General features: G+C 38.0%; 1 protein-coding gene across 1 annotated transcript; it reads left to right on the top strand.

Annotated features, from left to right (window-relative positions):
* Nucleotides 1-694: 694 nt before the first annotated feature.
* LOC126801241 (aquaporin TIP1-1) lies at nt 695-1,845 on the top strand. The gene is made up of 2 exons (XM_050528731.1): nt 695-1,152; nt 1,261-1,845. Exons 1-2 carry the CDS (start codon nt 769-771, stop codon nt 1,636-1,638), a joined length of 762 nt encoding a protein of 253 aa, XP_050384688.1. The 5' UTR covers nt 695-768; the 3' UTR covers nt 1,639-1,845.
* The last annotated feature ends 10,039 nt before the right edge of the window (nt 1,846-11,884 follow it).

The following is an 11,884-nucleotide window of genomic DNA, read 5'->3' as shown; positions in this document are numbered from 1 at the left end:
ATGCGTTTTGACATATTAAAACACTCATTGACCGGAGTTTTGCTAAATGGGTTTACATTGTGCGACTGTGCACGATCGGTGACAAAAAATAGGTGATTTAGATATGCAAACGGCTTTCGATGTTCGCATTTTGGTAATAGGTCTTCTCTTAGAGCATATTAATATTGTTTTTGGTTTATTGAAAATTATAACGGTCAAACGAGGTTTGAATTAGATGAAATTTATACAGGGTCACTAAATATATATATATAATTCATATCAGCCCTAGAAGAACCACAGAACCCCGATCATGATATTCCCAGAGACGAAACAGTGGAAAACAAAATTGAAAATTCCAGTACCTATCGAGTTTCGACCAAAACAAATTCCCATTCTCATAAAAAATAAACCCAAAACAAATTCCAGTACCACTTGCATGTTAGGTGTCCCTCTCAGCTACGTTCCACGTGTCACCTCAAGGACTCTCCCGGCGCAGTGCTTCGCTGTAAGAACAAATGATAGATCAGATAGTCTCAAAAATAAGAAACCAAAATTTTCGAAAATCCATCCAATTATTTCGCTATTTCCACAGCCTGTCCACCAATCACATTCTTCGTTCCAATCTCTTCTGCCACCGGAAACCGCCCCTAGCCGGTTCCATGTCCCCTGTCAAGTTCAATGTAAGTACCAGACCGTAAGAGCAATATTCACACACTCTAATCCTTCTCACTGCTAGTGCAGTAGCTCCATTCTCAGCTTCAAACCTCCGCCTCCGATCATTAACCCGCCATGCCGATCCGGAACATTGCCGTGGGCCGACCCGAGGAGACGTACCACCCGGACGCCCTCAAGGCCGCTCTTGCTGAGTTCATATCCACTCTCATCTTTGTCTTCGCCGGTGAAGGCTCAGGCATGGCCTTCAACAAGCTCACTTCCGACGGCGCCACCACTCCTGCCGGACTCGTGGCTGCTGCCCTAGCTCACGCTTTTTCTCTTTTCGTCGCCGTCTCAGTCGGAGCCAACATCTCCGGCGGACACGTCAACCCCGCCGTCACCTTCGGCGCCTTCGTCGGAGGTAACATCACTCTCCTACGTGGCATCCTCTACTGGATAGCTCAGCTGCTCGGATCCACCGTCGCTTGCTTGCTTCTTAAGTTCGTCACCAACGGCCAGGTCAGTTTTATTATTACTGAACTTCATCGATCTTAAAGTTAGTTAATACTGTTATAAATAATATGACCAAGCTAGTTAGCTGACTAATTTTAATTCCGTGCTTCGCAGACCACCTCTGCTTTTGCTCTGTCCTCCGGAGTAGGAGTGTGGAACGCGTTCGTTTTCGAGATTGTGATGACGTTCGGGCTGGTGTACACCGTCTACGCCACCGCTATTGATCCCAAGAAGGGGAGCGTGGGAACAATCGCGCCCATCGCGATTGGTTTCATCGTTGGTGCCAACATTTTGGCGGGTGGAGCATTCGACGGAGCTTCCATGAACCCGGCCGTGTCTTTTGGACCGGCTTTGGTTAGCTGGAGCTGGGAGAACCACTGGGTGTACTGGGCCGGACCCTTGGTAGGTGGCGGCCTCGCCGGGCTTGTTTACGAGTTCGCCTTTATCAGCAACAGCGGCCACGAGCCTCTGGCCAGTGGTGAATACGCCTAGAAGAAATTGATGAGTTTTTTCTATGTCTGGATGTCTTGAGCGTTGAGTTTTATCCCAAGATACTAATTAAGTTATGATCATCATTGTCACCCCCGTTGTTTTCCTCTGTGAATAGCATTTTCTGTTGTTCCTGGAGTGGATGGGGTTAGAAATGATATTGTATTATTCTGTATGCTTTGGTTGTATGATTAATTCAACTTTCTGTTCTTTTTTTTTTTCTGTAGTTTGAAATCCAAATGCATGCTCTCGGATCTTCTATTTTTTTATTTAAATAATTACTATATACTTTTGATCAATTGGACCCCAAGAGTTATGGAAAAAGCTAGAACTAGGTGGGGATTTGAATAATTAGTCGCACTATAGAATGTGATTCCCCTATAGAATTCACTCGTGTGTTTGTTGTAATGTGTAAGTAAAATGCTCATTTTAATATATGCTAGCGCAACACAACGTAGTAATTACAGACGTAGTAATTACGTTTAAATAATTACCGACAAATATTGTTCTGGTTCGTTTGAAAATAGTATCAATAGGATCTTCTTAACCATCAGTGAATAAATAATTCTATGCATGGCGTAAATAAACGTAAACCTTGATTCAGTGATCACTGTTATGAATATTGTACGAAGTCATATGTAACTGCGTTACTCGGTGATCGAGTATATATTCTTACTGTAATCTAGGTCGACGATTTTAATTAAGCTATATTGTACTCTTCACAAGCTAAAGGTTACTTAATTAATCCACACCACAAGGAGTTGCATACATACCTACTTAAATTTCTGGTTTCTGGGCAATAGTGTAAGTCGAATGGTTAAAATATATATAGATGTAGAACATAAGGCTTTCAAACTCCAACGTGATCTGGAAATAAAATTAAGAAATTTACAACGTGATCTGCATGTTCAATCACGCATATGCAAACCTGTGGTCTGGAAGGAAAAGTGTTTGATCTGAGATTGTTTGCGTATACGTGATCGTCGAACCATATGAAAATGATTGTGATGGAAAATTAAAGTGTGATCGAGTAGTGCATATGGCCATTACCTTTCTTTTACCCCTTCACGTGGAGATTCCTGATATATCAATCACAATTAATCATGAAGTTTCTTGAAGCAGATATGCACGTGAAATTTCTGGACCGATATGAAGCGAACTTGAATCATTATGTGGAGTACCGGGGCCCCAACTAACCTTGTCCTCACCCCCCGCCTTTCTCAGCATATATTGCAAGCTTGCAGTGCTTTCGTTTTCGTGCCCTAAAGCTTTCACTCACACTGTCCGTCGTTCTGTTTATAGCCACTGTCTATTCTGGAGGCTTCTATAGTGCTCCTGATCGAGTTAATTTGAAGGCATCACGTATTAAATAGTTGTATACAGTTGCTAATATATATATAACTGATTAGGTATGCCAAATAATTTTTACTTATCGTTTCTAGCTATGACTCTTCGATCCGCTTAATTCGTTTGTCGATCTTTATCGATCATGAGCCAATTAAACAAACTATATATGAAGGGCTGAAATTTGTACTTCTGAAGCGGCAATCCATCGACAGATCCTCATCACTTGTAGAACTGCAGGACCTGGTTTGAATCTTGATCACAGATTAGGTGGTGCTATCTTCCAACGCCGAAGATCTTCTATTTCAAAGAAGATTTCAGGGTCCCATTGCTAACCGTCCAGGAATCTATCACACACTGGAATTTTCTACACCAGTATCAATGTGTCATATAGTTCAAACTTCAAAGCTAGTCTTTTACATTCGATGTTTACACATTTGTTTTCAAAATCATTAATATTGATCAAAAATTAAGCTCATGAAAGCAAAGCAAGGATGTGATTGTAACAAAAAAAAGAGTCAAAAAGGCTGATTTGCACCTCAAATTTAGTCATAATTGTCAATTTGCACTCTGAACTTGCATTTGAGTCAATTTACCTCTTAGATTTGGTAAAAATTGCCGATTTGCACCCTATCCGTTAAATTTAATGTTTTCTATCCAATTTTAAGTCATATGTCACGCATTTGAGGGGCAATATTGTCATTATATATATATACACAACACACTATATTTGAATGGGTGGATATGTTGAATATATAATTTGAAGTAGGGTTAAGTATGTAGAAAAAATATGTAAATAAATAATTTGATTAACAAATAATCCTCCTTTTAAAGAATATTTGTATTTGTTTTTAAGAAAAATATAAATAGAAAATGACAACATTACCCCTAATGTGCATGACATTTGACGCAAAATTGAATGAAAACAGTTAAATTTAACGAATGAGGTGCAAATCAGCAATTTTTACCAAGTTTAGGAGGTAAATTGACTCAAATACAAGTTTGAGGTGCAAATTGACAATTTTAGCTAAATTTAGAGTGTATTTTAGCAATTTTACCAAAAAAAGAAGAAACAAGGATGTGATCGATCAGTAAATTATTAACTAGCTAGTGTAGGTGATCATCAGTAAATTTTGGCCTCTTCTGTTAATGGCGGACCATATCCGGACTCCGGAGGACCTAGTCGATGAACGCCTAAGTTTTTAACACATGCAAGATAAGCAAAGGATGGGAACGATCGAGTCTGTGTGTTTTCGACTCCAGTACGTGGCATGGGTAAGTAGTACTGTTAGCATATGAATTGTTTTTTTATTGGGAGTGATTGTTATATTTAGGGCTGGGCATATATCGGTTCGGTTCGGTTTTTAGCCTAAATCGAAATCGAACCACTTTAATCGGTTTTCTAGAAATTCAAATTATTTATCAAATTAAATTAATCTGAACCGAAACAATTGGTTTAACCGAAATTCGGTTCGGTTTCGGTTCGGTTTCGGTTTACAACTCATACGTAATTTTTTTAAAATTTTCAAGAGGTGAGACTCAAATTCCTACCCAAAAATGATGTCACAAATCAGTACATCACACGCACATCTCATTAATAACTATGTAAAAATTATATTTTTCTCATTTTGATAGATTTTCAATAAAACATCAAAATGTCAATGTTGAGATTCAAACTCCTGACTTATAATATAATAACCATGCGCTCTACCAACTGCACTAAACAACTTTCTATGTTATGTATTGTTATTTTTTTGTACTAATACCTATTATTTAATATTTTTTAAATCATTAAATTAAATTCGGTCGGTTCGGTTTTAAATCGGTTAGTTTGATCACGTAAACCATGTTCAAACCGTTTAAACCGATTTCGATTCGGTTTTCTTCATTTTTAAACTACATCTCTTCGGTTCGGTTATCCGAACCATATTTTCAGTTCAGTTCGGTCGATTTTGCTTGTTTAATTCGGTTTATGCCCACCCTAGTTATATTGTACTCTTTTCTACTTTTAGAGAAAGCTCGGGTCCATATTGCTCGCTGAGGACCAATATTTCTAGTGCTATATAAATACAAGTGTATGCCATCTAACAAAAAATTAATGCTTCTGATTTATACTAGTGCTTAAACTCGAACGCTTCCAAAAAATACAAGCCGACCAACGGCATATGATCCATCAGTATCGACTGTGTCGTGTATCCCATGCACCCAATTGACAGAATTAGTTATTGGCCTCCAAAAATTTGCCAGAATTATTAGAAAACGATCGATGAAGTTGGTAAGAGATGGGAATGGGGATCATTACTGTATATACTCTTCGTACTCTAATGATTAGCCACTAGCTAAGAATTTTTATAGAATGAGCTAGCTCTTTGCAGAAGGAACTCAAAAGAAGCAACCTCGCTCTAAGCTTCTCGATCAAATGTTATATGTGAGATTGATATGGTTATAGTATCATATAGGGATAGTTGTAATTTATTTACATCCATTTTAAAATACATCTTTATGGGATAAACACAAATTTCCCCACCTTAAAATTGTACAGCTTATAGCTATTGCATCACTTAGAGTTTGATCATATATGTGTTCTACAAAGCATTGGAACTTGATCATTCATGAATGACCAAGGGGTTCTCCTGCGACTAAATGCAACAACCCAATGCGTTATGTGACTCTGGCCATATTCATGAATCATGAACGACCAAAATTGTCAAAATGCAATTTAGATCATAGAAAACACATGATGACTATGGCCGTTCATGTACGGGTCATTTTTTATGTGGAGTGAGGCTTCCGGAGTGTGCTTTCATTTTAAAAAAAAAATAAGCATAGCTCAAATGCTCTTTATTTTACCCGAGCTTCGTTCTAGAGCTTGATTCACCAATAAATTTCACTCGCTATATTTGCAGAATTCTTTGTACCCTCTCTTTCTCTGTCTTTGGCTATCAAATGTGTATGTCCTAGTTGACAACATATGTAGTTCTAAAGTATCATCTTTTGTGATGATAGGTCGTTGATAAAGACTGGAGAACCTACTGCTTTGAGAGTCGGTGGTAGTTCCTCGCCCCTTGTGGGCGCTACTCCGGAGTTCGTTTCCGTTACTCCCTTGTTCCTCTCCTCTCTTACCTATGCCCCTCCCCTCCCTTCCCTTGTCTCTCTTGTGTCATTCTCTTGTTTTTTTCTCCTTTTCCCTTGCTTTGTTGTTCTAGCCTTTAATTGCATCTTTATCAATGGATGTCTGCCTCTTTTTTTGAGTTTGCATGGATTGTTTGCTATTTGTCTAATTTTGGGTTAGATATATTTCTTTCAATTTGGATCCGGTCTCCGCGACAATTTTCCTCCGGCTTGACAATGCGGCTCTGTCTCTCTTGTTTTGGCCGATTTTGTTAGGTTTCTGGGTTGTGTCAACTCTATTTCCTCTTCCTCAGTCCTGCGTTACTTTGGCTAGTGCGTTTTGTTTCGACAATGTTGGTTGTTGGGCCATGTCGGCTTCTGCTTTGGGCTTTCTTGGTGTGGTCTGGTTGGTGGGCTGGGTTCTAGGGTTATATAGTTTTTGTTTTTTAGCTCTGCTTCTGTGCTTATAGGTGACGGTCTGAGCTTGGTTGTTTTGAGTTTAGATTTTGTTGTCTTCTTTTTTAGCTTTCGTATGCATTACAACGATGGGGCTGACAATTTTTAGTATGGTCGTGATCGGCCTCCATTGTATGTGTTGTATACTTGTGGGTTTCGAAGATAGTTTATTAGTTGCTAGTTAGGAGCTTATTTCTGGTTCATGGTTGTCTTCTTGTAATTGACTGATATCTTGTACCCGAGTCCACTTTAATGAAATGTTTGTGTGTCTTCTAAAAAAAGGTTGTTGATAAAGTGATCGAGCAAAATCATAAGCGACAAGGATATAATATTGACTAAATTCTCAAAAACCGTATAGACCAAGTCGTCAAGGGAGATCTAAAATGTCTTTGCAGCTCTGGCTGGAGGATTTAGTGATGAGGCCAAGTGTTTTTTTCTTTAAATTTTATAATTAGAGCTAGCTAGCTACATTTAGAGAGAAACGTAGTAATGAAGCAGCACAAATGCACAATCATGTTGCTAGGGAGGACCTTCCACTCCCTACATATCGGTGCTGACACTAGGGTTGGACTCGGTGCTAACGGTTCGGTTTATGAGCACTAACCGAAAACCGACATCGAATTCTCAGTTTCATATTTTTTTTAACCGAAACCGAAAAATATATATAAATCGCGATTTTGGTTAACCTATAATTCGGTTCGGTTTCAGTTTCATTTCGCTTACAAAACCTAATATCTTTATTGACATTTCGTATTTAACTAATGAAAATAAAAAGATTAAAAGTGAAGGATTAAGCTACAGGTTCAATACTTTAATTAAGTTACATTCACCATATGAATAATCAAGAATTTAAATATTAACTAAATAAAAACATTGTACTTCGCTGAAACAGAAGTTAACCAAAATACACATTAAACCTCATGAGCTTCATCATTTGACGTCTAGACTTGTCTTAACATGAAGGCTAGTTGACAAAACCCCCAAGTATTACATAAGATCTCTGGATGCATGATTGTACACATGCAAAAATCAAAATCACATATCTCTGCATGTATATATTTATTACTAAATATATTCTTTACATAAGCACCTGATTATATATGTTCACCAAATACAAGCTATAACCTTAGCTCCCAATTCTCGGTTCGGTTCAGTTTTCATCGGTTTTCTGAAAGCATATAACCGATAACCGACACCAACTGCTCGGTTCGGTTTCTGGCACTGACACAATGGTTCCGTTCGGTTCTGATTTCTCGATTTCAGTGCGGTTCAGTTATGGCCGGTTTCGATTTTTAGGTGTCATAAAATCCAGTCCTAGCTGACACCATTGTTTAGTATTGTTATTATCAAGGAGTGTGGTACTTTTTCTTTCATTTTGTCCGAAGTTTAATAAGGCCACTTTATACTCTTTTTGTAGTGCTCTATCATTGTATGAATCATTCTTTCCGATTCAAGTAATGATATTTTCCAATGTATATTTAGACGCATATAATTACGTTAATACATGGCATCCCTTTTGCATTAGGATGCTAGTTAGAGTAAAAGTACCCTTTGGATACTTATGACAAGATGTAGTTTCTTTCTTCTTTGTAAAATAATGAAAAATCATTATATAGCCCAAAATGTGGGAGGACTAGGACATGACCAAAAGGTTGACTGATGATGTTTTTTTAGGGAGCTGAAATTTACATTTTCATTTCTACATTATGCACTCTTTTTAGATTGTATTGACTAAATTGCCCCTCAACTTGTTGGGTTTTTTCGAAGGGAAGAAAAGAAGTTCGCCATAGACTCATTGCTACACAGCTGATTGTAAATCTGAGAGAAGAGGAACTCTGAATATGATCGATCACTTCAAAATCTAAAGGAAGAAATTCACCAGAGCCTTTAGAATTGCATACCATAGCATTTTGAACGTTCTCCATCTCTCTCCAATTCATGGCCTGAAGTGAACATATGTCAATACTTGCCAATTTGCCAAAGCCCAGGTTCACCAAACGGAATTGAAAGGAATGACAGAGAATAAAGTAAAGTAAGCACCATAACTTGGATGGCATGTATTGCCGCGACCAGAAATATGGAGCATTCTAGAATGCACCGGATCTCTGAGAGCCCAAAAGTGTTTTTACTGATGTGTCGACACGCGAGTGGCCTCTGCAGTTGGGTCCCACAGATGTTAAATCTTCAGACGTTAGAGGGAGGCGCAATTTCTAATTGGTTTACTTCAGTGGCAGAAGGGGAGAAGGGGAAATGGTGATGGAGGCGGAGGAGGGGAGGGGAGAAGGGGCGGGGACAGATGGAGGGATGGGATTGGGTTTGGAGGGGAGAGGGGGGGGGGGGGGAGGTTGGATTGGAGGAAGGGGGAGGAGGAGACGGGATGGAGGCGCATGAGGTGGGGCTAGGGGGTTTGGCGGGGAGGACGGTGGTGAGGCCGGATTGGACGGAGGCATTGATTAGGTTATCAATCTCGTCGATGTCGGATTGAAAGGAGGGGTGGAGTGCGGCATACTGTTGGCCAACGGCGGAAGAAGACACCGTTTAAAAAACACTGCTCGGCTCTTGGAGGTCCGGTGCTCGACAGACGAAGCCCAGAAATATTTATTAAATCATGAATGAGTCTCGTAGATCATCCATAATACTTATCTACTAACCCAAAAAAGCTATTCCACAATCCACGAGCAATTAACCAGACCTCCTCATGGGAATTGGAAATGTTTCGGAGCTCGGAACCCGTGAATCGCCTGGTGGCGATGGGTCGTTTTGTTTCTCGTGGAAGAGAGGGAGACGATGGAAACAAATCAAAAAAGTGAGGGGCAATTTGGTCAAGACAAGCACAAAAGAGTGTAGAATGTAAAATTTGCGGTGTAGATTTCAACCCCTACATGCAAACTCGAAAATAATAAAAAAATCACATCAATTTAAATTGAATTCGAAAAAGATGAGAAAAATCCCGAAAATAAAAAACCGAACCGATCTGATTAGTTGAACGAAACCGAAACGACCTAAATAATCTGAAGTCAACGGTTAATGTCATCGTTTTGGTATATTTTTATTTTTCTTATTAAAAAAAAAAAACTAATGTTGGCGTAAACCTAATTAGTCTAATCAATCTTACGATCTCTCTCGTTTCTCAGATAAAAAAAGCATACGACCCTTTCTCACTTTCTATACTCTCACTCCTTATTCTAAACTATACTACAAATTCACTTCAATATGCAATACCAATCCACATAGCTCATCCCTCATCCCTCAACCTCTACCTCATGTCACCTTTTTTTGTATCATGACTCTAGAATTAAATTATTTGATCAATGATTCTGTTAATGTTTCATATCATGTACGTTCCTCTTTGATTTTAACGCAATAATGTTTTTTTTGTACTTGAGCAAAATATGGATTATGGAGATGTTAGAATCAATTAGGTTTGGAATAATCAATTGGACCTTTTATGTTTGATATTGATGTTAAACTTTGTACTTTGAAATTAATTTCTAATATTACGTATTTTACATACGGGTAAAACTGAAAAAAAAACCTAACCAAACCTTACGGGTTGGGTTGTGAGTCACAATCTCTAAAATGAGAAAACTGAACCGGACCGAATTTAAAATTTGATTTTGGTTATGAGTTTTGCCTAAAACAAAACCGTAGTGATATGTGTCCACCCCTACTAAGAATTGGTATACGAAGACTTTCTTAACTACGATCTTGATTATTTTATCGGGTTGTTTCATATGTCTGTTAGTACAACCTCATGGTTTATTCGAGAATTACTAGCCACACTGGTCCACTATGAAATTATGTGCATAGACATAAAATTCAGTGTTCATCTAAAGATGCATCTCAAGAGCGTTTATTTGATGCAACAACATATAACATTTCATAAAGTCTTCAATGGTTTTCTCCCACGCCGGTCATTAATATTAATCTTTTACAACCTAGGAGCATGGACGGAGTCAGGATTTTAGAATAGACTAGGCTATTTTTTTGTACGAAAATTCTACCATACATCCCCGAATTTAAAATAAATATTATAATAGCAAAAAGATTTAGAAATCATAGAGTACGAACAAAAGAGCAAAAAGATATTATTAGATGACCTGAGAATGAGATGATTGCTAAAGTGATAATAAGAAGAGCCAAATTAAAGTTAATAGTTTTTATTTATATTTAAGTCCATGAGAGCCTGGTTTTTATTTATAGAAAATTACTCTCAATGAATTTCTTGTTCTTGTAATTTTTCTAAGAAAATACTGAATTTGTTTAGTATTCATAGGACTTTCCTCTGTTAACATAACTTCACTTCAAAACCAGGCAGACCACTATTCCTTTTTATAGATGAACTAATGCTAATTAATCTAATGAATTCAGTGCTTAATTAAAAAATCATATGAATTACAGCCCGGGGTGTGCATAACTATCCTCCGTCCTTGCCATGGGCAGGGGCAGATACACGGGGTTTTATGGGATGTAGCCTATACGAGATTTTGAATATATACAAACGGTTACATATCTTTACCAAAGATGCCATTAGATTAGTTGGCAAACTGTTTTTTCTTTCTCCTGGAGATGTTTCTCCATGGTGAGAGGTTCGGATGCTATCAATTCATTTTTTGGGGGTTTTCAACATTTTATTTATTTTATTCTTCTTCATCCTTTCTTATTTTCTTTGGTTAAGTTAAATCTAATTTTATTTTCATTCCCTTTTTTTCTAACTTTCTTTTATTAACTTTATTTTCCCAAAATAATGAATTTTCTATTTTTCTATTATAATTCTAGCATAGCATGTGCAGAAAATTCTTGAATATGTTTACTCATAATTCTACATTTCTATCAGTATTTTTAGAACAAACATTCCTATAATGTGATCGAGCACGCTTCGGTTCCAAACTTTTACCAAGAACAAAAAAAAAACACTGGCCATGGGGACGGAAAGACCTATAACCGGTCCCGTGCTATTGGAAAAACATGACAAAAATTCTCATAGAAATCAATAAGAAGAGTGTCTTATCTAAACAATATCATTATGTCATTTGTGCTCTTGAGCCTCATTTTTCCGTTCCGTTGGTTTTTGTTAGCCCATTGCCATACCTTTCCCATCAAAAGTAAGACCGAACAAACTCCCAATTCCATAACATGGGCTTTGAACAATTTGGTGCCCTGTTGCAATAAACCAAAATACGGTCGATTCGGCCGAGTTGACCAGCTGTCACCCTGCACGCCATAAAGCCACGTAGTCAAAACCACTGTACATTTGGATAACCCAGCACGTCATACACCACGTGATCCATGGCACGAAAACGATCTTCCCCTTTAAAAAAGCGTTACAACTTGTACA

This window comes from Argentina anserina, chromosome 6 (assembly GCF_933775445.1).
Source record: "Argentina anserina chromosome 6, drPotAnse1.1, whole genome shotgun sequence".
In the NCBI taxonomy this organism is placed as follows: domain Eukaryota; kingdom Viridiplantae; phylum Streptophyta; class Magnoliopsida; order Rosales; family Rosaceae; genus Argentina; species Argentina anserina.
The sequence above is the reverse complement of the archived record's forward strand: the minus strand, read 5'-3'. Positions and strand labels throughout refer to the sequence as shown.

Coding starts and splice junctions, on each gene's coding strand:
- LOC126801241 (XM_050528731.1), top strand. CDS start 769: ATGCCGATCCGGAACATTGCCGTGGGCCGACCCGAGGAGACGTACCAC. Junction 1,153..1,260: donor AGTTCGTCACCAACGGCCAG/GTCAGTTTTATT, acceptor CGTGCTTCGCAG/ACCACCTCTGCTTTTGCTCT.